Below are 26,995 nucleotides of genomic sequence, written 5' to 3'. Positions count from 1 at the left end.
AAGCTTCGTAATTCCGAAGGTTCGGTTATTCCGAAGGTTCGTATTTCCGAAGGTTCGTAATTCCGAAGGTTCGTAATTCCGAAGGTTCGTCAATCCGAAAACGAAATAAGGTTCGTAATTCCGAAGGTTCGTCAATCCGAAAACGAAATAAGGTTCGTAATTCCGAAGGTTCGTTAATCCGAAAACGAAATAAGGTTCGTAATTCCGAAGGTTCGTTAATCCGAAAACAAAATGAGGTTCGTAATTCCGAAGGTTCGTCAATCCGAAAACGAAATAAGGTTCGTTAATCCGAAAACGAAATAAGGTTCGTAATTCCGAAGGTTCGTTAATCCGAAAACGAAATAAGGTTCGTTAATCCGAAAACGAAATAAGGTTCGTTAATCCGAAAATTAAATAAGGTTCGTATTTCCGAAAATGAAAAATTATTCATTTTGGTAACAAAAACGGTGTTGTCATTACAAGATTACACGATATTATGCAATGACGATCGATGATACATGCATGTGTTGTGGCCAAAAGCATGTATTTCATTAAGAATAGGCGCCCTGATCAAGCATAGGCTAATTTCGATTTTATCTGAGCAATTGCTGCCTAAGCAAATGGTTTAAAGATGCAGGGGATCAAGTGTGTTGGTCGCGTGCGAGTAACCTCTAGATAATAGGATTTGTATTGGAGGGGATGTCATTTTTAATAACAGCTTCTGCTGGTAATAAAAATAATAATAATGATCCTTGTGAGATGCTGAAAGCGCGAATCGCAAGCTCAAACTAGTAGACATTTCATGTAACAAGACGTGAACTTAAACATTCTGAACAGTTTTTTTAATCGTGAGAAAGATGTGTATCTTTCTAAAGAAATTATTAACTCGAGGGTGAGCTGTAATTTGTTTATATACTGACCTGTTTTAAGGACTGCATTTAGTGACTGAATAGAATATATATCTCACGAACTAAATAATGAGAGCGCGAACCGCAAACTTAAAATTTGTGATATTCCACCTGAAAACTGGACATTTTATATTTTTTTGTAACCAGGAATAGAATGAGTTCCTCAATAAACAATACTTGATGCGAGCGAGAAACATGAGCCAAAATTTTCCGATTTCCAACCTGAAAACTGGACATTCTAAGCATTCTTGTAAAAAAAATAATAGCTGGGAGAACAGTTTTCAGAACTGAAGTGGCTTCCCTGGGTAAATAATATCTATATCATTATTATCATTCTAGGCCTTCATGAAATTTCCAAAAGTTTGAGCACGTGATTCGATCGCAACATCTCACAAGGATGCCCTTTTAACAGTAATTGACCAAAAAGGCGAATTTTACATCTTCAGATTTGATTTCTTTCCCCCCCCCAAACCGCTTGCTCGCTACGCTCGCAGAAATGAAACGTAAATATTTAATTTATCAATCAGTGATCACTTAAATTTTTTGCTCAATTCAATTACTACAAAACACACAACCTCTTTACACAGATAATAATCTCATGGTGAAAATATACGTTTGCACCAAAGAGCCCCTATTGGCTCCTTTTTGGCTTTGCCCCCCCCCCCAAGGAAAATATATTCCGCCGCCACTGGTTGAAACACGCATCTTCTTCATGGCTAACTGCAAAAAGTTCTTTAAATGTCCCCTTTAGATCAGGTCAGAGCTTACATATTTAAAATTTCTGTTTGCGATCTTGCTCGCAGTTATTATCTAAAGTTAGTTACATAGGCATTTCGTTTTGAAGATCACAAACATATTGCCCATCATATTAAAAAAAATATATAGCTCGCGCTCGCATTATTTAAAAAGGGTTTATCATGTTATTACATATTTACTTTATTTTATAAGTATAAAGCTAATTATTGACTACCCTTTCAAAGAAACAAACAAAAATCAATTTTAAGCTGCCGATCGAGGAAAATGTGGCTGAAAAAAATATTGCCCCCCCCCTATTTGACGAAAGTTGGATCCGCCGGGAGGGAGGCAGGGGGTACTTGCACCCCCAAAATGAAATAAAAAACAGGGAAATGAATATTTTCCAAAATGGGAAAGTTCCTTTTTCAAAAATAAATATGCCGTTTTTCGTGTTTTTTCGAAATAAAATACTCTTTTTAAAGTATACAAGTTAAGTTTTCAGGCTGGAATATTGCACATTTTCAGCTTGCGCTTCGCACTCTCATTCGATTGGTGAAATATGCTTCCTAAAGAGGCCACTAAATGCTTTCTTTAACAGGTTCCTTTTCTTGTCAGTATGTTTAAGCTGCGTTTTGCGCTCGTGTTAATTTTTTAGTTAGATGCACATCTTTTTAATGACAGCAGAAATCTGCTCGGATTTTTATTCTATTAAAATACCCTAGAGTTTAGCTTGTGATTCACGCTCGCAACACCTCGCAATTATGCCATTTTAAGAATAATTGACCCCCAAAACATTTTACAACTTCACCTTTGAATTTGTTTTACCAAGCCGCTCGCTCATTACACTCTCTCCCAAAAAATAAAGCCTAAATATACGTTTTGCCATAATAAGAAATCACTTCAAAAAAGGTTTTTCTCTACTTAATCACTATCAAACACACAATGACTTCAAGCAGATGATAATCTTAAGGGGAAAATATTACCAAAGTGTCCATTTCGACGTATGAGTTTCATTTTTTGGTTTTACCCCCCAAACGAAAATTCGTTCGGCCGCCCTTGCCTTCCCATCCTCATAACGATTGAACGGCAACAGTGTCCCCCGCCCCCACCCCCCTTGCCTCTGCTTTCCCGGTTTTCATTTTTCGGATTAACGAACCTTATTTTGTTTTCGGATAAACGAACCTTATTTAGTTTTCGGATTAACGAACCTTATTTCGTTTTCGGATTAACGAACCTTCGGAAAAACGAACCTTATTTCGTTTTCGGATTAACGAACCTTATTTCGTTTTCGGATTAACGAACCTTATTTTGTTTTCGGATTAACGAACCTTCGGAACAACGAACCTTATTTCGTTTTCGGATTAACGAACCTTCGGAACAACGAACCTTATTTCGTTTTCGGATTAACGAACCTTCGGAACAACGAACCTTATTTCGTTTTCGGATTATCGAACCTTCGGAACAACGAACCTTATTTCGTTTTCGGATTATCGAACCTTCGGAATAACGAACCGTCGGAATAACGCCACAAATGTTCGGATTAACGAACCCTTTTTCGTTTTCGGATTAACGAACATCGAGGTATAGGCAATTTACGTGTTTCGGAAATACGAACCTTCGGAATAAAGAACCTTCGGAATTACGAAGCTTCGGAATTACGAAGTGTAACCGGGACATTCTATCCTTGGACAAGACCTAATTTACATGTACATGTAGGTGACACCACTATTTTTGTCCAAAAAAAGATATTCAGAGTCCATGAGTCCATGAGTTTTAAAATTGTCCCATGCATGTACGTTATGCCCATTTTACCAATTGTGCAAATTAGGGGCCCAAAATAAGCATAAATTTGCATATTATCAACCATTTTTTCATGAACTTTTAAAATTCAACATTTGGCCTTTCTTACCCCACCAAAGAAAACTTCGTAAAATAAAGATTACATTTTGTCTTCTACATGTAGAGTGAAATTTTCTTGGACTTGCTCATTATTGGGAAAAGGGAAGCTTTAATTCAAGGGAAATTTTTAAGGAAACAAAACTGGCAGCTTCTCTAGGAGGGAGAAGTTTTCTAAATCTTGGGAGCTGCTACAGTGATTTGTTTTTTTTCAGCAAGATTCTTAGTAATATTAGACAGGTAGTATAAGATGTCATAGCCAACAGTAAAAATGACACGGATAAGAGAAAAACTGTGCCCTATACGGTATTACGATAATTTTTTTTATTTTCACTCAGCTCTGTGTGAAATGTATTTTTGTTGAAGTACTTATTGATCCTTGGCCACTCAAGGAATCCTTATCATTGTGGGTGAAGTTTGGGATTTTTCTTTTAATTCATAATATCCTTTTCACATCTGATTTAAATTCTAAAATCCTTCATGTTTGTCTGTTTTCAGGAAAAAAATATAAAATCAAAATCTGAATTGATTGTGCCACTTACCATCATTGGATAAGCAGCGTATCCCAACATCTTCATAATGGGCACAATTATGTGTTCCCCAGCCTGCATGATTGCATGAAGAAAGATTGGGTTCTGAGCCAGTACAAACTACATCATCTAGCCAGATTTGACCAGCTCCATACACAACTTCGATTGTTTCATCCAATCCAACAAAGCCAAGCTGCCGGCAGGCTACGTTACCATCAAGAATATCCCAGCTATCATCACAAATGGTGCCCCATTGTCCATCATGAAATATCTCTAGCCTTCCCTCAGATAAAGTAGCTCCACCTAGGAGTCTAAGAGAACCCTCAGTATCTGAAGGAGATAAAATAAAAAAGGTTTTGAATTCAACTTTAACTCGAGATGATCAGTGGGTGGCGCCGCAAACCACATGTATCCCCTGAACCCACCATGTCATCCGTCATTGTGATATATAGAGCTCACAAAGAAATTTGACAATTTTATTTGTAAAGGCAACAAGGACCCTGCCCACATTTTGCCTAAGGGTACCAAATTTGAGGACAATAATATGACGTAGCAGCGTGACTCTGCAGAACCTATAAAGTAGGCCTATTGTCCATTATCACCTGTTGGGGAATACAATTATAGAGTAATCTGGATATAATTTGTAAACCTAACCATAAGACCCCCACCAAAAAGGATAGGCATCTTCGCTTCACCTACTAATATTGCTTCTGTGTGCCAACTGTTATGACAAACTGGAAAAAAAAGTAGAAGTTACAGGTTTTACCAAATTTTCAACAAAAAAATGATTACCATGGCAACCTTGTCTATACCCACTCCAAAATCATTAAAGACAACTTTGCTTTACCATAATGGACCTTCATGACAAATTTGAAGATAATTGGAGTAGAAATGCAGCCAGTAGAGCACTCACAAGGAAATCTCTGCTATTTGCACAAAAAATCTTGTTACCATGGCAACAATGTCTCCACACCTCTACACTAAAATCAATAGGAAACTTTGCTGAATGGACCTTCATGCCACATTTAAAGATGATTGGAAAAGAAGTGCAGATGGCAGAGCACTCACAAGGACGGACAACTATCCCCCAAATTTACCCCCCAGACAATTCCCCCCCCCCCCCCGTCCCCCGGACAACTACTTCAGAAAATCCTCCCTTCTCTCCAGCATCAATGTTAGAATTAAGCGGGACCCATTGTAAGTTTCGGTCGGTGGCACAGGTTTTTGAAATATTTGCTACTTTATCTTAAGTTGAGAACTTTTTCTTTCTCTTTTATATTGCTCTTTTTCCTGATCTCTCACTTTCTTTTTTTTTCTTTTTTTTTGTTTAGCGATGCCTTCTGCATCTTGGAAAAATGGGGGGGGGGGGGGGGGGCTTACACCGAAACCTCCCGTTTAGCTATGCATATATTCATTGGAAAATGTGTAAACTGGCCCTCATACAAAGTTTTTATAGAACAATTGAACACAATTAGTCATAATAATCACAAATGCTGAATATCTGATTCCAACTGATTTGATTTTTTAAATATTCAATTTGGGTTTAATTTTAGGAAAGAAATCAGGCAAATAGGTAAAACGTAAAAAAGACACCTTCATAGGTAGAAATATATTGAAAGTCCATAACGCAACTATCAACACTATAACTGTCAAGTAGGACCTATAATCCTGTTATTTTAAAACAATCAACTAACAAGAAGCTAATAATCATGAAACAATTGGTGCACATTCCAGATTAAAATGTGGCTTTATAACTTAATACAGTAATCTAAAGAACTTTATGCAAAGACAATACACACAAGAAAACCTTGTAATTTTACCATTTAAGCCCTAAATGATAAAATTACAAGGTGTTTTTTGTGTATTATTCTTGGGTGAAAGCAACATTAAAGAAGGAAATTAAGTACCAAAATTACTAAATTGTAAACAATATGACATAATCAAATAGTGTTTTTTTCTACACAAATTGGCAATCATGATAGTATACAATTCGTTTAAGTTGCATTTTAAGGACGGTTTGTAAGAATGAAGTAGGCCTATGCAAATCAAATAATGCGACCGAGCAGCGTGAGCTGAAAATATTCATGTTTATACCATAAAACGGACATTTTACAGAGCACTTGAAAAAATAAATTTGTAAATTTAAAAATTATGAAAGCTCGATATCAGAGATGAAATATGTTTTGTATATTGACTTCATAACTTCATATTTTAAGCTCCATATCAGCCTATATTGAGCAAGATATGAATCTCATCGAAAATTAAAAGCAGTGCGAGCGGGAAGCGTGAACAAATTTTTTTACAGCGACATAAAAAGAAAGTCTCCCCTTCACCTTACATTATTCACTTCTCATCCTCCTCTCATTTTCCACTTCTTTTTTTTTTTGCCAAAACGAATGATCTTATGCTACGGTGACGTACAAATTATGATCGAATTCAAAGTTGATTTTAATTTATTTCTTTGAAGGGGTTGTCCCTGTGGAGTAATAAGCCAAAAATGTTGAGGGGGCTCACTACAGCATATCATGTAGAAATTTTTAATATGGTATCTGGCTTGATCGAAAAGGGACCTGTTAAGGAGGTTTTGCAGTTAGCCATTAAAACGCTACATATTTCAACTATTAAATAATGCGAGCGCGAAGCGTGAGCTGAATTTCTTTTGACATTCTGACCTAACAAAAATGACATTCTTAGCACTTTTTGTAATCATTAATGGTATAAGTACAAAACGAAAAAATTGAAGCGAGCACAAAGCTCGAGCGTAACAAAATTGAGATTTCAGACTTAAAAATGGGACACTCTAATCATGTTTTGTAAATCATGAAAAAGAATGAGTAATTTGGTTTCTTCCTACATTAATCATGCAAGCGCAAAGCGCGATCTGATCTGAAACTAGACAATTTTAGCACGTTTTGAATAAAGATGAAGCTGCGTATCTCAATGTTGTGTGCGTGTTTTAGAGTTAGACATAATCTGGGCATTCTGATATTTTCATTAAAAAAATTAATAATGCAAAATACTTGATATTCCTGTATGAAAATTGTGAATTTGAGCACTATCTAAAGTATTGTGTACGGAAATTGTAAAGTGGATGTGGAAAGCACTTAATAAATGATGCAAAAGTAAAGCGCGAGCTGATATCTTCTGGATCTCCTGGATCCACCTATGGATGGAGCTCACTTTAACAGCTTTCTTACGGCGTTCTTTGAATCCAAGATACTCGAGTACTTCTTATGTCAAACGTACAGCCGACGTATGACTCCGTGCAATCCTTTTGTCAGGGAGGTTTTTGTTTGGGGGGGGAGGTAATTTTTCCCAGTGGTAATTGTCCTCGGCGGTAATTGTCAGGGGGTAATTTTCCTCGGGAGGTAATTGTCTCGGGGGTAGTTGTCCTGATCCCCACAAGGACATCTCTGGTATTTCCACAAAAAGTCTGGTTACCTTTGACCTTGATCATGTGACCTGAAATTGCACAGGATGTTCAGTGATACTTGTTTATGTCAAAGTTTCATAAATCAGATCCATAAACTTTCAAAGTTATGATGGTAATTCAACAGATACCCCCAATTTTGCCAAAGTTCATTGACCCTAAATGACCTTCGACCATGGTCATGTGACATGACACTTGATCAGGATTTTCAGTAATACTTGATTAACTGTATGTCCAAGTTTCATAAACTAGGTCCACATAATTTGGTTATCACCACATTTCAAAAACTTAACCTTAGGTTAAGATTTTGATGTTGAATCTCCAACATGGTCAAAGTTCATTGACCCTAAATACCCTTTGTCATGTGACCTGAAATTTATGAAACCCATGCAGGATGTTCACTTGATTAACCTTATGGCCAAGTTTCATGAACTAGTTCCATATACTTTCTAAGTTATGCTGTCATTTCAAAAACTTCAGGGTCAAGTCCACCCTAGAAAATGTTGATTTGAGTAGAGAAAAATCAAAGAAGCATTATGCTGAAATTTCCTCAAAATCGGATGTAAAATAAGAAAGTTATGACGTTTTAAAGTTTTGCTTATTTTCAACAAAACAGTGATAATAAAACTCAGTGACATGCAAATGACAGTCGATGAAGACCCCCACTATTTCTTGCTTTTTATAGATAGATAAATGGTTTATTAATCAAAATCAAGACATCATCGCGGCTAAGACCGAATTGCGATGTATTCACAAGGTAATAAAGACACAAAAAATATTCAAACAATAACACAGGTAATTACAAAATAAATAATACGGATAAGGTATGGTATTGTTGTGGAATTTTGGAAAGGTAAGAGAGAGGTGGGAAGGAGTAGAGGCAGATAGAGAGGGGGGGGGGGGGTGGATAGGGATAGAGAGAGAGACAGGGGGAGTGAAGGGAAGGAGTGGAGCAGAAAGTCAGAAGAAAAGAAGGTACAAACATTATGAAAGAGGTAAAAACATGAAGTGTACGTAAGAATAAACAAAGTTAGAAGAATTCGAAAGTAAAATATTATCCTAACACATATTGGTATAGTGGTCCATTATCATTTACCGAATTGTACATTAAGAAAAAAGCAGTAGTATTTACAATTCAACATTTCGAAGAAAGAGAGGAAGAGGGATGGATAAAAAAGAGAGGGAGAAATATGGATAGAGAAAGACAAACAACAGGAAGAAAAGAGTTGCAAGGAAGGGAAAGGAATACAACATAGAGATCATACGAGTCCATCATTTAGTAAGAATATTGGAATAAAAAGTGTCAAATATAAGAGTTATGGATTTATATCCGCGCATGTAATGTATATATGCGGAAGAAAAATTACCTTTTAAAAAACTTTCAATTCTTGTGCACTACAATAATACCTGACTTTCAAAGATCATTTATTTTTAAATATTTGATTATATATAAATTTGCTAATTCTATAAGCATTCAAACAGTATATTTATGTCATCTACATGTCGGTACAGTACTTAAAAAAATAATGATTGTATACAAGTGGTGAAAATAATTGAATAATGTTCGTAATTGCAAGTAGAAATCGAGTACATATAATATAAATAATGTGACATACTAATGATTAAAAAAACAAGTGGAATGCCTCTGGCCGTCTCACCTGCATCACACAGTTCAATATAGCAGCAGTGCTGACTTTGAAAACTACTCTAACTCGCACAAGATGTTCAGTGATACATGGTAACTATTATGTCCACTTTTTATGAACTAGACCAATAAACTTACAGAGATATGATGGTTATTCAACAAAAAAACCCAACATGGCCAAAGTTCATTGACCTTACATGACCTTTGACCTTGATCATGTGACCTGAAACTCGCACAGGATGTTCAGTGATACTTGATTACTCTTATGTCCAAGTTTCATGAATCAGATCCATAAACTTTCAAAGTTATGATGGTAATTCAACAGATACACCCAATTCGGCCAAAGTTCATTGACCTTTGACCTTGATCATGTGACCTGAAACTCGCACAGGATGTTCAGTGATACTTGATTACTCTTATGTCCAAGTTTCATGAATCAGATCCATAAACTTTCAAAGTTATGATGGGAATTCAACAGATACCCCCAATTCAGCCAAAGTTCATTGACCCTAAATGACCTTTGACCTTGGTCATGTGACATAAAACTCATGCAGGATGCTCAGTGATACTTGATTAACCTTATGTCCAAGTTTCATGAACTAGGTCCATATACTTTCTAAGTTATGACGTCATTTCAAAAACTTAACCTCAGGTTAAGATTTTGATGTTGATTCCTCCAACATGGTCTAAGTTCATTGACCCTAAATACCCTTTGTCATGTAACCTGAAATTTATGAAACCCATGCAGGATGTTCAGTAATACTTGATTAACCTTATGGCCAAGTTTCATGAACTAGGTCCATATACTTTCTAAGTTATGATGTCATTTCAAAAACTTAACCTCAGGTTAAGATTTGATGTTGACGCCGCCGCCTCCGTCGGAAAAGCGCCGCCTATAGTCTCACTCTGCTATGCAGGTGAGACAAAAAATAAAAAAATCAATCAATTGACAAGAGCAGCAGTCAGAGAAATCATTTATTGTCTGAATTCATACAATATTTCATTTTTTTTTACAGATTTGACAATAAGGACCAACTTGATTGAACCATGATATAGTATTGAACAATGCTAGTTCCACATGTCCAGGGAGGAATTAATTGTTGTTTCACAGGACAACAGGTGGAAAATCGGAATATTTCACATTTAATAAAATAAAATGCAAAAGAAAATTAATAGTGAGTGATGTCATCTGTTTCCTCATTTGTTTATCGGCCAAGATGGGAATATTAGTGTTTTGTGAAATTAAACAAAAATTGTTTTGTAAATGCTCAAAGAAAGAGATCTAATGTGTCATGCTTCTCATACAATGATTCGGTTGAATCTATTTCAATGATTGCACAGGCTTTCAATAATCATTTCGTAGGAAACTTCTCCACGCCACAGTTAGAAACGTGGAATGATGAAATGATTCTTGTACGGCCCACTTTGGAATGACTCCTTTGAAAGATTTTAAAATAGACGAGTGTGAGGTTTTTAAAGAAATAGTACAATTGAAAGTCAATAAGCCCCCTGGTCCTGATGGCATTTCCCCCAACTTTCTTAAAATTGGTGATACTGCTATCACTCCAATCCTTACAAAAGTTTTTAATCTAAGCCCGAAGCTTGGATGTGTACCCAGGTCATGGAAGCAAGCTTATGTGACTCCGCTCCACAAGAGTGGTGACCGTAAGAAGATCGAAAACTATCGACCAATTTCACTTAGCTCTGTTCCATGTAAGATACTTGAATGGCTTATTGTGGCCAAGCTTCTAAATCACTCACAAACTTTTATACAAAATTATTCCTGATTCCCAGCATGGTTTCCTCCCAAAGCGCTCATCCTCAACACAAGCTGTTACCCTCCATTCTAATTGGGCAAAGGCTTTGGACCAGTCTAAACCCCCAAGAATTGATGCAATTTTTTTTGGACTGGTCCAAAGCCTTCGACAAGGTTAACCATTTCAAACTAGTCCAAAAGTTGCATAACTATGGAATTTGTGGAAAATTGCTTTGTTGGATATGTTCTTTCCTCTCAGATCGGCAACAGTGTGTTTGTTTGAAGGGATAAAATCGGAGTGGATAGCAGTTCCCTCCGGTGTACAAGGCTCCGTTATAGGACCAATCCTATTTAATTACTTTACTGCTGAATTACCGAACACTGTCTCCTCCCCCCTCATGCCAATGACACGGTCCTGTATAAGGAAATCTATACCCCTGATGACTCTAAATTGTTGCAAACAGACCTGAATAATATACTTTTATGGTGCATTAACAATGACATGGTCCTGAATTCATCCAAATTATGTAAAGTTATGCATATAACTAGGTCCTGTAAACCAGTGACCACTGTTTACTTCCTTGGAGAAAAGCAGTTAGACAAAGTTGAGTGCTACAAATATTTTGGACTCAAACTCGCACGAGATCTGAGTTGGAAAGACCACATTCAACATGTTGTTAACAGATGTTCCATGCTTTGTGGTTTTATTTGCCATGCAGTGAAATCTAGAAATGCCATGTGCAGTTCTCACAAAACTATTCTGCTCATTATGCAGACCTGTAATTGTGTATGGTATTCCAACATGGCTCCCCCATCAGAAAAACCATATCAGAGCCATTGAAGGTGTGCAAAGGCATTTCACTTGATTTTGTTTCCCATACGAAGTTGCCAATTCCTTATCTTACACGGAATGCCTATCCCTCCTAAAACATACCCCCTTTCTATAATAGACTCGTTTACCTGTCAATGTCTTTTGTAATAAAGTGCCTGCATAGACATTATGACATGCCTACTTCTCTGTTACCAATCCAAAGCCATAGACGAACTCACACTCGTCTTCAATCATCAACTTGCACAATCAAAATGTTTAAGATTTACTTGTTTCAATGTTTTTCCCAGATACTTGGAGCATCTATCAGAGGCAGACAGAGACTTGTGTGTAGGAACCAACGTTTTCCCCTTCCTCAATGTGTTACGGAATTTCTTCTTTGAATTACCTCCCCTCGTAGAAGCATATTAATTTGTTAGTACCCATACCCTAATAACGCTAGAACCATTTTTAATTTGTAGTCTCATGCAGTATAAAAATTGTGATCCCTTCTAAAGTCTTCCTAGCATGTCTTAGATTTGTTATTTTTTTTTACATTTAATAAGTCACACTCTTGTTTGTACCTTAACTATTTGGTTTCCTAGTAATTAGCCATACATGTATTTCAATCAACTGGAATTCTATTACACCTTCATTTTATTAATTAATTACCATTCCCCTTTTCGTGTAAAACTCTCAACTTAGTTCATGTCACATCAGATCAATGCTTTGAATGTGTGTTTCATTTATGATTACTTGATATTCTAATGCTTTGCCATGATACTTTCCCATTGTTCATATTGTTTAATTTTTTTTTTGTTACACATAAATTTATTTACCTTTCTTTACACGGTAGCTTAAATTCAGTTGATATCTAAGAAGTCGTTTCCTTGAATATACATGTACTTTGGGTATGAATCTTTGTTTTTTTCAATCATTATTTGTTATATACTTATTTTGCTGTTTTTTTTTGTTAAACCCGCAAATAACCGTGACAAATGTCATATACAAAAATTCATTTCAGACTCTTAAAATTCAATAAATTGAACTACCATCTCTGTTTCTAATTTCATAAATGACTAATTTCTGATTTGACACAATCTGCTTTTTTTTTCTCGTAAAGTATTAAATTGATAACCTTGTTTTTTTTCATTCATATTACGATGAAGGTTAATTTATATAGAAGTATTGTAATTACATGTTTGAATTTATTGCTATTTTGTGTTATTCCATGTAGACACCAGCCAATGTGGAGAACCTCTCGACATAATTTTCAATTGATCCCCAGGCATTGGCTGGTGCTCAATTTTACATTTCTGTTGTAATGTTTCTATTGCTATCATGTTTTCTTGCCTGGAAATGAAATAAATAAATAAATTTAAAACATCATAACTCTCCTTTTTTACATCTGATTGGATGAAATTTTCAGTGTTATGCTTGTTGGATTCAATTTCTCCTTTTATTCGATCAACTTTTTCTTGGGATGGACTTGTCTTTAACATTAGATTAAGATTTGGTGTTGACATCGCCGCCGGAAAAGTGGCACCTGTAGTCTCACTCTGCTATGCAAGGTGAGACAAAAACAAAAAAATACATAAATTATATTTTTGGAAATTTTGGGGGTACATATTTGTTATAAATGTAAAAATTGATACTCTACCAAAAATTAGCATTCATTTGTACTAGCTAAAAGAATTGAATAAAGGCAAAAACATGAAGAAAAAAATTAGGGCAAATTTCATATGCTTATTTGCATAATTAATTACGGTAATTCAAAAATATAAACAATTTTGTAATGTAAATTTGATACAGAAGTACACAAAATTTCTGATACACTAAATTGCATGTAAAATCAAATGCACACAACCATGTGGAATTATACAACAAAGTTGGCTTGCGTGAGTGGCTGTAATAGAAAACATAAAGTTCATCAGAACAAACACCTTTGATATTTTGAACTTGAAAAAAATGAGCGAATAGGCCAAAACCATGTAATATTACAGTCGTATTGTAGTTTTAGTATAATTCCGAATTGACCATGTATTGTTCCAAGTTTTTCCAACTTACCCTATACCACGTTCCAACTTACCCCGTACATAGGGAAAGTTGGAATACTTGCGATGGTCTTGTTCAAGGAGAATTTATTTCAGTAACCATCATAGAGTTTAAAATTTTATGGGGTAGATTTGAAGCCCTTATATACTTTAAGCTGCTATATTGATTGTTTCTTGAATAAAGTCTATTAGAATTTATCAGCTTTTTTGTCACAAATGTTCCAACTAACACTAATCTCCCCTAAATAGTTTTTGTTCTGCTCTGAATCTGGAGCACTTTTCAGAATACGGCAAAGTCTCGTAACTACTCATTTCAGTCTTCTCGCAGTCATAACACATACTATCATGCAAGAGCGTGCAACGCAAACCTGCCATATAAGGAAAGGGTCACTAAAGAGACTTTCAGAATACCAAAATGCTTTGAGCTTCAGAATAACGCCCCAGGCCAATATGTATGGCAGTGTATCCTATTATTTTATATTTACCAACCGATTTCTTTGCATCACACTTGCCCCCAATTTGAACTCAATCATTTTTGGTCTAAAATAAAGCCAAAAGGGACCATATTGAAAAGCCAGCAACCAAATAAACAATTTTGGTACCAAAGTCCTATGGGAGCACTTGTTCACTGCAACCTGTGGGGAATCTACAGGTAGGACTATGGTATGCCAATGCTGTACATAGCACACATTTTTGTTACATATATGAATAATTGTAAAAGAATTTTAAAAGGCAATTACATTTATCTATTAGTTATTTCCCTTTAAGGATAGCCAAGAATTGTAAAGAACATTCCAGGATGTCTTTTTATTATGCAGGCCTTGCCTATTTTTAAAGGCCAAGGAGTTTTATTGTTGAATAAGGAAAAGCCAAACAATAGAATTGTATTGGTAGTGGAAATGAATAGGCTTAGGTATTTTGTTTACACTGTTGATTTCAATGAGGTCATTCAAGAGTGTTCTGGATTTTGACTGCTCCTGAAAGGAGAAAGTTCTTTTGGAAGACAATTCTAGAAGCTTGTAGATTAGTCGAAATTTGAGAATGATCTAGAACACTTGTAATTAGTATAAAAGCTGCAGATTTTTCAAGATGATGATCACATCATATTAGATCACACCATCACATCATATGAGAGCAGGAGATCACATCACATCATATGAGATCACTTCACCAGATCAGATCAGAGCAGTTTATGCATCAATGAACTGTTTGCAGTTATTTTGAGAAATTATCAGTTCTCATCGAGATCATCAACATCATCAACCTGTTCAATGAACACGCTTCAACCCATGGATTGCTGAAATTGACTGTTAATCATCATCAACATCGTCTTCACGGACATTTCAACTCGTTGCAGTGACTTATTATTCATCGGACTTCAACATCAGTTTCATCATCGCCATCATTGTGAATTTTCGCCAGTCAACTGGGATTTTTATCATTTGGATTATTACTTGGATATAGTATCATCACTTCGGGATTTTACATCGGACACTTCAAGAGATTTATGTAAGATCATTATTTGTTTTATTTATGTATAATTATTTCCTGTAATAAAAAAAAAAGGAAATTTAAATAAAATTTTTTTATTGTTATTTGTTGCAGTATCGTAACAAATAATTTTGGGGGCTTGTCCGGGAAATCGAAAGCCAATTTGTACAAGCCAATTTGAAACTAAAAACAGTTGTCCGGGAAACGAAAACCAAATTTGTACAAGCCAATTTGAAACTAAAACCAGTTTTTCAGGAAACGAAAGCCAATTTGAGACGAAAGTCAATTTGAAACAAAAGCCAATTTGAATTGGAAACATTTTGGAAAGTTCTAGAATATACTGTACTGTGTTATTACGTGCTTGTATTTGTGTATATTCACTATGGCTACATTTGATGTTGAAGAATTTCTTGCAATGACAGAATTGTCATATGATCATTTGAAGTCACTGAAGAAGGATGATTTGATAACAGTTTGTGATCATTTGGGTGTATCTCTAGCCCCAGGTTTAAAGAAGGCAGAGATAATTGACTTGTTAGCTAGTCACATGAAGCTTACAGAGGAGCCTGAAACTTCTATCAATATGTCAGAGGATGCTCAGATCCAACTGGCAAACATTGAATTGGAAAAGGAAAGAATTAAAGAAAACCTTGAGAAGGAAAGAATCAAAGAAAACCTTGAAATGGAGAAAATAAACATTGAAAAGGAGAGAATGAGATTGGAGTACCAGTTGAAATTGAAAGAAATGGAGTTAACTCATGCAAATACTAATACTAGCTCTGTTAAAGATAAATCTCCCCAAGGCTTTGATGTGGCGAAGAACATTCGCCTTGTGCCAAAATTTGATGAAGAGGGAGTTGATACATATTTTGTGTCATTTGAAAAAGTGGCCAAGAGACTGAATTGGCCCGAGGAATACTGGACTCTTCTCCTCCAAAGTGTTTTTGTTGGAAAGGCTGCAAAAGTCTATTCTTCGCTCTCTGAAACGCAATCATGTGACTATGCTACAGTAAAAGAAACAATTCTCAATGCATATGAGTTGGTACCAGAAGCGTACAGACATAAATTTAGGAACATGCAAAGACAAACAGGCCAGACGTATGTTGAATTTGCTAGGGAACAAGAAATGATGTTCGATAAGTGGTACAGATCACTGAAAGTTGACAAAGATTTTGTTCACCTTAGGGAAGTTGTCCTCCTAGAAGAATTCAAAAAGAGTCTTCCTTTTGGCATTAAATCTCACTTAGATGACCATAGAGTTACTGAAGTCAGTAAAGCAGCCATAGTAGCTGATGAATTTGAGGTCACACATAAAGGTAGTGGAGATAGGCCTCCTTTCAAGAATTATTGGAAAAAGAAAGGTAAAGGGTCATTTGAATCCCACAATAAACCTAGTGAGGGAAAATATGCAAGCAAGGACAAAGACGCTAATAAGAATCAGGCTAGTGGGGGCACAGAATCAACCAAACGGTCTGAGAGTCGTAGTTCCAAAATTTGTACTCATTGTCATAAATCGGGACATTTGAAAGAATCATGTTGGAAATTGGTTGGAATGCCAACCAAAACTAAGAAAGACATGGGTTTTGTCAAGCAAACAAGTGTTCCCTCGATGGAGTTTGTTCCATCAGAGCCCAATCAAGATGTTGAGAGTGTTTCTCTGGTATTTGCTGATAAAGTCAAACAGGTTGATGAAACTTTTAGAAGTTTTTTGCATGATGGTGAAGTATCCCCTTGTTCGACTGGTGCTGCTGGTAGGTCAGTGGTGATCCTTAGGGATACAGGGGCTGCACAGTCCCTGATGGTGCCAGGTGATTCGGCTCTTCCTCTGGAGAGTTCAGAAAAGGCCAACGTCTTAGTTCAAGGTATTGGCCCAAATTTCATGTCGGTCCCTTTGCATAAGGTCGACTTAAAGTGTGACCTAGTTAGTGGTCCTGTGACTGTTGGTGTCGTTCCAGAATTACCCATGAAAGGTGTTGATTTCTTGTTAGGTAACGACTTGGCTGGAGATAAAGTTGTTGCATCTCCAGTGGTTTCGGAAAAGCCCGTTGAGGTAGCTGAAACTGAATTGTTGCAGGAAGATTTTCCAGGGATTTTCCCGGATTGTGTTGTTACTAGGTCTCAGACTCGTAGAGCTGAAAAGGATGATGCGGAATCTGCTGATGTAGAGGAGAGTACTGATGTCTGGTTAGCTGAAACCTTTTTCAAGGATTTGAATGGGGATAGTGTTGAAGGCTCTGTTGCTAACAATGATAGTTTGTTTAGTAAATCCTCCCTTGTACAGGCACAACAGGCAGACCCAGAATTAAAAAGCTTGTCACAAAAAGCATGTTCTGAGGCCGAGGCTGATAAGGTTCCTGAGTGCTTTTATGTCAAAGATGACATTTTGATGAGGAAATGGAGACCTCCCCGGAGACCAGCTGATGAAGATTGGTGTATAATTCACCAGGTTGTAGTTCCTCCTTGTTACCGCACAGATATTCTGAAAATGGCTCATGAGTTACCTATGGCAGGTCATGTCGGTATTCGGAAGACAGAAGATAGAATTATGAGGCATTTCTATTGGCCTAAGATGCACAAAGATGTTGTGCATTTCTGTAAGACATGTCACACATGTCAGATTATTGGTAAGGCACAGCCTTCTATCAAGCCTGCTCCATTGATACCCATTCCTGCATTTGATGAACCTTTTACTAGGGTTCTTGTTGATTGTGTCGGACCCTTACCCAGAACGAGGTCGGGTCACAGATTTCTCCTGACGATTATGGACTTGTCTACACGGTTTCCAGAGGCGATACCTTTAAGGAGTATCACTGCGAAGACAGTGGTGCAGGCGTTAGTGCAGTTTTTCACTAGGTACGGTCTGCCGAAGGAAATTCAATCTGATCAAGGGTCAAATTTCATGTCAGGAATATTTCAGCAAGTTATGAAGGAGTTGGGAATAAAGCAGATCAAGTCCTCTGCTTATCACCCACAGTCCCAAGGAGCGTTAGAACGCTATCATCAGACTTTGAAGACCATGATTAGGGCTTATTGTGAAGACTATCCCGATGACTGGGATAAAGGGATCTCATTCCTACTGTTTGCAACTAGGGATTCCCCGAATGAGTCCATAGGTTTCAGTCCATTTGAATTAGTCTATGGTCATGAGGTTAGGGGTCCTCTAAAGCTTATCAAAGAGAGGTTTATGGTTCAGGATGATGATGTAAACCTTCTAGACTATGTGTCAAAGTTTAGAGAAAGGCTCTCAAAAGCTTGTGATGTGGCTAAGGAACACTTGAAAGAGTCGCAGGGAAAAATGAAAGCTCAAGCTGACAAAAATGCAAAAGAGCGAAGTTTCAAGCCTGGAGACAAAGTGTTAGTGTTGTTGCCTTTGCAAGGTGAGCCCTTGAAAGCTAGGTTTAGTGGTCCCTACATAGTCAAAAAGAAATTGAATGATGTCAACTATGTGATCAGTACCCCTGATCGAAGAAAGTCTCAAAGAGTTTGTCATGTAAACATGTTAAAAGAATACTTTGAGCGAGAGGCTAGTCAGCCAATAGGTACAACACAGGTCAAAGAAGAAGAAAAACATGTAGATGTTCATGAAGAAGAATGCTATGGAAAGACAGATAATGAATTGTCTTATACAGATGTATCTAAGAACGAACCATGTGGTGTAAAGTTATCTAACTCAGAGATGTTAGGAAATATGGATGAGGCATTAAAACACCTGCCTGAAGATCAGAGAAATGATATATCTGGCCTGTTAAGAGAATATGAGAATGTATGTAAAGACAAACCAGGTCGTACACCTTTCACTGTACATGATGTAGACGTAGGTGATGTAAGACCTATCAAACAGAATCCTTATAGGCTCAATCCAAGCAAGTTGGAAATGGTGAATAAGGAAATACAGTTTATGTTAGATAATGACATAATCGAACCGAGTCAGAGTAGTTGGAGTTCTCCCATTGTAATGGTTCCAAAGCCAGACGGCTCTCAGAGATTTTGCATTGATTACCGGAAGGTAAATGCAGTAACTAAGACTGACTCGTATCCAATTCCTAGGTTAGAAGATTGTATTGATAGAGTTGGAAATTCTGCCTATATCACAAAGATAGACTTGCTTAAAGGATATTGGCAAGTGCCACTGACTGACCGAGCCAAAGAGATATCAGCCTTTGTCACACCTGAAGGCTTATTTCAATGCAAAGTCATGCCTTTTGGAATGAAAAATGCACCAGCAACCTTCCAAAGGTTGACAAATCAAGTGATTGCCGGACTTGACAATTGTGTCGTATACATTGACGACATCCTAGTATACAGTGATACTTGGAATGATCATCTGAATCATTTGCGAGCACTGTTTGACAGGCTGGACAAAGCCAATCTAGTAGTGAATCTGATGAAGAGTGAATTTGCCAAGGCAAAAGTCACATATCTTGGTCATGTGGTTGGTCAAGGGCAAGTGCTACCAAGAGAAGCCAAGATACAAGCTATCTTAGACTTCCCAATTCCCACAACTAAGAAAGAATTGCTCAGATTCTTAGGTATGAGTGGCTTCTACAGGAAATTTGTTCCAAATTTCAGTACAGTGGTTAGTCCTCTGACAAACCTGCTGAAGGCAAAAGTGAAGTATGTTTGGTCTGACGAATGTCAAAGATCATTTGAGAAATTAAAGGCCATTTTGGTGAATGAGCCTATTTTGGCAGCTCCAAACTTCACAAAGCCGTTCAAAGTAGCTATTGATGCATGTGATGTTGGAGTAGGAGCAGTATTGCTCCAAGAAGATGAAGAAGGCATCGAAAAACCAGTGTGCTACTTCTCTAAGAAACTCAATCGGTTTCAAAAGAAATACTCAACTATTGAAAAAGAGGCCCTGAGTCTCGCACTAGCCCTTCAGCAGTTTGAGGTGTATCTAACCAATGGAGAGATTACAGTCTATACAGATCATAATCCTCTTGTGTTTTTGGAGAAATTCAAAACAAAGAATCAAAGACTGTATAGATGGAGCCTAATGCTCCAACCATTCCCTTTGAAAATTGTACACATAAAGGGAAAGAATAATGTAATTGCTGATGCTCTATCAAGAGTATAAAAAGTGAAATTATTCATGATTTTGACCAAGTGTGTCATTTGAAGAAAACATCTTTGATGTTCATTTATTTTAACATGTTCGTTAAGTACTATATCTTTGTACACGATAACTGTAAATGATTTATCAAGATGACTTTGAACAGTTAAAAGAAAAAATAATCATAAAGAAACCTTTACTACGGCAAAGCTTTCTTTTCCCCGGTGGGGGAGGTGTTACATATATGAATAATTGTAAAAGAATTTTAAAAGGCAATTACATTTATCTATTAGTTATTTCCCTTTAAGGATAGCCAAGAATTGTAAAGAACATTCCAGGATGTCTTTTTATTATGCAGGCCTTGCCTATTTTTAAAGGCCAAGGAGTTTTATTGTTGAATAAGGAAAAGCCAAACAATAGAATTGTATTGGTAGTGGAAATGAATAGGCTTAGGTATTTTGTTTACACTGTTGATTTCAATGAGGTCATTCAAGAGTGTTCTGGATTTTGACTGCTCCTGAAAGGAGAAAGTTCTTTTGGAAGACAATTCTAGAAGCTTGTAGATTAGTAGAAATTTGAGAATGATCTAGAACACTTGTAATTAGTATAAAAGCTGCAGATTTTTCAAGATGATGATCACATCATATTAGATCACACCATCACATCATATGAGAGCAGGAGATCACATCACATCATATGAGATCACTTCACCAGATCAGATCAGAGCAGTTTATGCATCAATGAACTGTTTGCAGTTATTTTGAGAAATTATCAGTTCTCATCGAGATCATCAACATCATCAACCTGTTCAATGAACACGCTTCAACCCATGGATTGCTGAAATTGACTGTTAATCATCATCAACATCGTCTTCACGGACATTTCAACTCGTTGCAGTGACTTATTATTCATCGGACTTCAACATCAGTTTCATCATCGCCATCATTGTGAATTTTCGCCAGTCAACTGGGATTTTTATCATTTGGATTATTACTTGGATATAGTATCATCACTTCGGGATTTTACATCGGACACTTCAAGAGATTTATGTAAGATCATTATTTGTTTTATTTATGTATAATTATTTCCTGTAATAAAAAAAAAAGGAAATTTAAATAATTTTTTTTTATTGTTATTTGTTGCAGTATCGTAACATTTTAAAAAATCATTAAAATATCACTTTTGTGACCAAAATTACTAATTTCCATACAGTTGCAATTTATTTTTCATTAGTAACTTGGGAGTAATTTTTGTATTCACCAGAGCACTCAAAAAATTGAATTTTGGGCATATTTTGAATATGCCCTCTATTGATGGAAAGTAATATGGCAAGAAAATTTTCATTTTTCAAATTCAATCTCTATTTTTAATTAAGAAAAAATAATTCAAAGAATCAAATTTAGATAAAAGCTTAGTCTAGATTCTTTCCGTTGGTAGTTCATTTCTCTCCCCCCTCTCTTCATTCTCCACCATGTACCAAACCCCATTGATCGCGATATTCCCTATTTTTCACGCCGTTGTGGGGGAAGGATAATTCGAGGGGTTGTTTATATTTAGGGCGTAGAGGTCGATTGTGTAGTATAGGGGCCAGAGTAAAAAAAAACACACACACAACAGTCCTGACAAAGGACTAATAAAAGCCAAGTTATATGATGAATAGCAGCTTATTTGAAACCGACAGTGTAAAAAATCAAGGGATAGGCTGTGATAGTTGCGTGAGACAGAGATTTGAGGGGATGATCAAGAGTCCAAAATGCTTGAGTCTCACGCATAACACTCATTCAATGAACAAGGTTTTAATATGACTTGTTCTCACTTATAAGTTATATCTCCATCATGTGTGACAAAATAAAGGTGGCAATGTTTGGCTTATTTTCTCTTTTTCTTTGGGGCAAATGCTTGATTTTTTTACACTGACAGTTTCCATTAGACCTGTTAATTCATACCGCTTGGCTCTTATTTAAATTTGATTCTTTATATCATTTTTTCTTAATTAAAAATAGAGATAAAAAATGAAAATTTTCTTGCCATATTACTTTCCACCAATAGAGGGCGTAGACAAAAATATGCCGCAAATTCAAGTTTTTGAGCGCTCTGGTGAATGAAAAAATTATTCCCAAGTTACTAATGAAAAATAAATTGCAACTGTATGGAAATTAGTAATTATGGTCACAAAAGTGATATTTTAATGATTTTTAAAGTGTGTGCTATGTACAGCCTGACTACAGCATTGGCTAGACTGTACAGGATTCAGGAATAACCGTCGTTTCTGGGGATTTATTCAACAATTTCTGACATTTTACTACAATCCCCATTATGTATTGGTGAGTGAGCCAACGCAGTTCAGCGGAACAACCAAAATACAGAGACTGAAGCTTTTGGTCTAAGCATTGGCATACCATAGACTTAGTCCTACCTGAGATTTCCCACATCATAGGCAGGATGGTTGCAGAGAACACCGTGAACAAGTGCCTGCACGAACATCACTCGAGGTATGGTTAGTAGTATAGTATTAGTAGTTCCTCCCGGCTCCCGGCCCTGTTTCACGAAAATTCCAAATTAAGAAATGTATATTATAGTATTAGATACGTACCGGTACCATAATTTACTTGAGAAAGTGCAATCTGAAACAACTTGGCAAATGAGAGGAGAAAAATTCGTCTTTTACATGTAAACACTGACATGATCGATGTTCGACTGTCGGACGATGCCACTCATAGTCATTCTGTATGAGATCCCGGCCCGGGGGCCGGGCCGGGCGGCGAATTTTTAAACCGTAGGATGGCCACTGAAGAAAAATGAATTATTCATGATGTTTCGCTTCTTCTTCTTCTCCTTCTTTCCTTGGTTGGCAACCAGTCAGGATTGACTATTTTTGCCACAGCTTTTGTTCATTTTCAGTAGCTTATTATATATTTTTTTTTCCATTCCTTTTTCCTTCTCTCTCTAATTTTTTTTTCTTTTTTTTTCTTCCTTTTCTTTTCTGTTATTTTCTTTGTCTTTTTTTCTCTTTTTTCTTTTCTTTTTCATTTTATTTTTTTTCTTTTCTTTTTGTCTCCTCTTTTCTTTTTTTTCTTCTTTTTTTTTCTTTTCTTTTCTTTTTTCTTTCTTCTGTTTTCTTTGCTTTTCTTCTTATATTTCTTCTTTTTTTTCTTTTCATGAATTCTTTTTCTCTTTTCTTTTCTCTTTTTTTCTTTTATTTCTTTTTTGTTTCCCTTCCTTTTTTTAAAAAGATTAATTTATTTTTCTTTTGATTACGTTCTGATTCTTTCTTCTGCTACAGTAAGCTGCAACAGAAAAAGCAAAAGTAAACTGGATTTGTGGCCTGATAAAACTCCAGGTTTCGGGAAACCGAAACTAAAGTATTGGATGAAAGTGCAAAGTGCAAAAAAACAAACAAACAAAAAAAATGAAAATAGAACTAAACAAACCATCAAATTAACAACGAAAATTTTCTCTTCATCCTTATCTCCTTTCTGTCCCCCTGGCGAATCACCAAATCAAAAAAAAAAAAAAAAAAAAAAAAACTCGGATAATCAGCCAAGGGTAAGAAAGAAGGAGAAAAGTCTCCTTTCTTCCTCCTTATTCAGACTTTATATAGTCGTTTCGTTCTGAGAACGAAACGGACCAGTGCAGATTGGGTTTCTACTTTAGTACTCTTTAAGAGATCCATTATTTTTTGGGAGGTTGAAAGATTTGTTTCTGTAAGTAGCATGGCCCTCTCTATTATATATTTGGGACATTCGATTAAGAAATGCTCAACTGTTTCAAATTTGTTAGGCCTACATGTATCACAAAGTCCCGTGGGGTGTATATTAAGTCTTTTTAAATCGTAGTTCAATCCTATTACACCAAAACGGAGTCTGTGGATAATGGTTTCGTGGAATCTAATTAGGGAACAAAAAAAGGGAGAATTAACAGTGGGATGGTATAATTTGAGGAGGCTGTGGGATTCATTCCATCTTTTTTGCCATTCTAGATTGTATCTTTTGAAAATGAGATGTTTTATTTCTGTTAAAGATAATTTGTTGTTGATTTCAATTTTTTTCTGCAATGCATTTTTTGCTTTCATGTCCGCCATCTCATTTCCACTAATACCGCAGTGGCTGGGGATCCATTCAAAGTTTATATCTATGCCTAAATATGTTAAATTTGTTAATAGGGTAAGAATTTCCGAGACAAAAGGTACTTCTTTTTGTTCTGATATTGCTACGAGGGAGCTTAATGAGTCACTAAATATTACTACTCCTACATATACATCAATATTTTCTAACCAGTTGAGGGCTAAGATAATTGCTGCTAATTCAGCTCTATATGATGAAGTATAATCAGTGAGGCGTTTAGACTGGGAGTAATGGAAAGCTGGAACGTAAAAGGAGGAAGCACAGGCTCCAGTGACGGGTTCTTTGGATCCATCTGTGTAAATATGGAGTTGATTTGACCATTTTGAGTTAATAAGATCGAGGCTCTTTTGTTTTTGGTATAAAGGATGGTCATGTTTATTTAATTCCTTGTTCAGTTCTACTGAAACCTTCGGGCGTTGAAAAAGCCAAGGAGGAAAAGCGTATTTATATGATTCTACAGAGTAGTTTATTTTTTCCGCTCTGATTCCAAAAGGTTTATTATTTTTTTGAGTTTTGGATAAATCGAATTGCCAGCACGGTTTTATATTAAGCAAAATTGGATGGTCTTCATGTGTTTCAATCTTTGTTCTGAACTTATCTGTGAGTACTCTTCTTCTCAGGTCGAGGGGCATTTCCCCGAGTTCAGCCTGCAGGGCTTCTAGTGAGGTAAGAGGGAGCCCTCCAACACATATCCTTAATGCTTGATATTGAATTGCATCTAATTTTGCTTTCATTGTTTGGGATGCACTATCATAGGCCTCGCACCCATAATCCATTAGCGATCTTATTATTGCCCTATAAACAATGAGGAGGGATTTGGAGGAGCTTCCAAATGAAGTTCCAGTAAGGCTTCTGAGAATGTTAAGTTTCCTTTTACACCTTGTCACTATATCCTCGATATGGGTATGCCATGTAAGTCGGTGATCAAAAGTGACACCTAAAAACTTTTTAACAGAGTTGAAAGTTAAACTATTTTCTCCTAGTTTTATATCAGGGCAATTATTTTTGGGGGCTTTTGTAAATAATACCAGAGCGGTTTTATGAGAGGAAAGACGAAAGCCCCATTTATTAAACCATTCGTGTAAATTATTAAGATATTCTTGAATATTTTTTGAGGTTACATCTAATTGATTACCAGACATCCAGACTGCTATATCATCTGCATATATAGATGTGGTGACTGGATTGATGATAGGGATGTCCCTCATCATGATATTATACAATATTGGACTAAGAGTACTTCCTTGTGGGAGTCCGTTTTGCATTACATAAATTTTTGATTCACTCTTTCCAATTGTAACTTGGAATGTTCTATTTGAAAGGTAGTTGTAGAGAAAAGTTAGCATTTTACCCTTTATACCACACTGCAGTAATTTGTAAATTAGACCTTTTATCCACAATCTATCGTACGCCTTTTCGACGTCTAAAAATAGAGCCAAAGTATGTTCACCATTATTAATAGTTTTTTTGAATAGTGTTTTCCAAATCAACAATACTATCAGTGGTGTTATGGTTTTTTCGGAAGCCGCTGATTATGGGAGGCAAAACATTATGTTTTTCAATGTACCATTCAAGTCTTCCTTTAACCATGCGTTCAAATATTTTGGAAAAGCACGAAGAAAGAGCTATTGGTCTATATGAAGAGACAAGTTTAGGATCTTTCTTTTCCTTAAGAATCGGAACGAGAGTAGAATGTTTCATTTCATGGGGTATATTTCCCGAGTCCCAAATTTTGTTCATTATTTTCAACATTACTTTTTTAGATTTAAGAGGAAGATTTTGATAAACAATATAAGGTATGTTGTCTTTACCTGGGGCTGAATTTTTGCAGGTTTTGAGAACCTTTTCTAGTTCCAAAATTGTAAAAGATTCATTTATTACATGATCTAAACCCTCAGATTGTGCCTGAAGTATCTCCAATTCAAGGTTGGGTAGTAGGTCTTTTGTTGGAAAGGTAGATGATCCTATTTCCTGAAAATGGGTACCTAATAATTCTGATTTGTCTGGATCTTTTGTTATTACCTTATCCTTTTCAATAAGTGCCGACATTCTGTTAGATTTCTTGCTAGTTAAGCCGTTCATCCGTTTGATTGTTGCCCATATTTTGCCTTCGGGGACGAAACGGTTGAGTTTCTTACAGAATAAATCCCAATATTCCTTTTTCGTTTTGCGTAGAATTTTTTGTGCTTCTGCCTTTTTTTCCTTAAAAGAGGCAAGATTTTCTACAGATATATGTCTTGTTAATTTATTTTTAGCTCTATTCCTCGCTTTGATGCTTTTGGTACATTCGGGAGTCCACCAAGGTATAGGGTTATGCTGACTTTTTGTGTTAGAAGGAACTGTCTTAAGAATAATATCTGTAAGACTTTTTATGAAAAAAGTATAAAATTCTTGAGGACTTTCAAAATTTATGAATTCATCCATCAATTCTTCACACTTCTTAGCGAAATCAGCCCATTTTGTATTTTTGAAAGACCACAATTTCATACGACTAGAATCATCTTTTTGAGGAGCGGTGTCTTTAGAGATATCCATAAAAAGCTCTATCGATATAGGAAAATGATCACTGCCAAAGGAATAATTGAG

The 26,995-nt window shown here is 36.1% G+C and overlaps 1 protein-coding gene across 1 annotated transcript in view; it reads right to left on the bottom strand.

Annotated features, from left to right (window-relative positions):
* LOC121423765 (scavenger receptor cysteine-rich domain-containing group B protein-like) overlaps positions 1-23,004 on the bottom strand; it is a 38,443-nt gene extending 15,439 nt beyond the window's left edge. Inside the window, exons 1-2 of the mRNA XM_041619252.1 lie at positions 22,879-23,004; positions 4,061-4,378 (exon numbers count right to left, since the gene is read on the bottom strand). Of these exons, the coding sequence (XP_041475186.1) occupies positions 4,061-4,378; positions 22,879-22,969 (409 nt within the window). The 5' untranslated portion in view covers positions 22,970-23,004. The remainder of the gene's footprint in view (positions 1-4,060; positions 4,379-22,878) is intronic.
* Between the last annotated feature and the right edge of the window lie 3,991 nt (positions 23,005-26,995).

Source organism: Lytechinus variegatus, chromosome 11, assembly GCF_018143015.1.
Source record: "Lytechinus variegatus isolate NC3 chromosome 11, Lvar_3.0, whole genome shotgun sequence".
Lineage (NCBI taxonomy): Eukaryota > Metazoa > Echinodermata > Echinoidea > Temnopleuroida > Toxopneustidae > Lytechinus > Lytechinus variegatus.
Note: the sequence above shows the minus strand (reverse complement) of the source record. Positions and strands in the feature narration are given on the sequence as shown.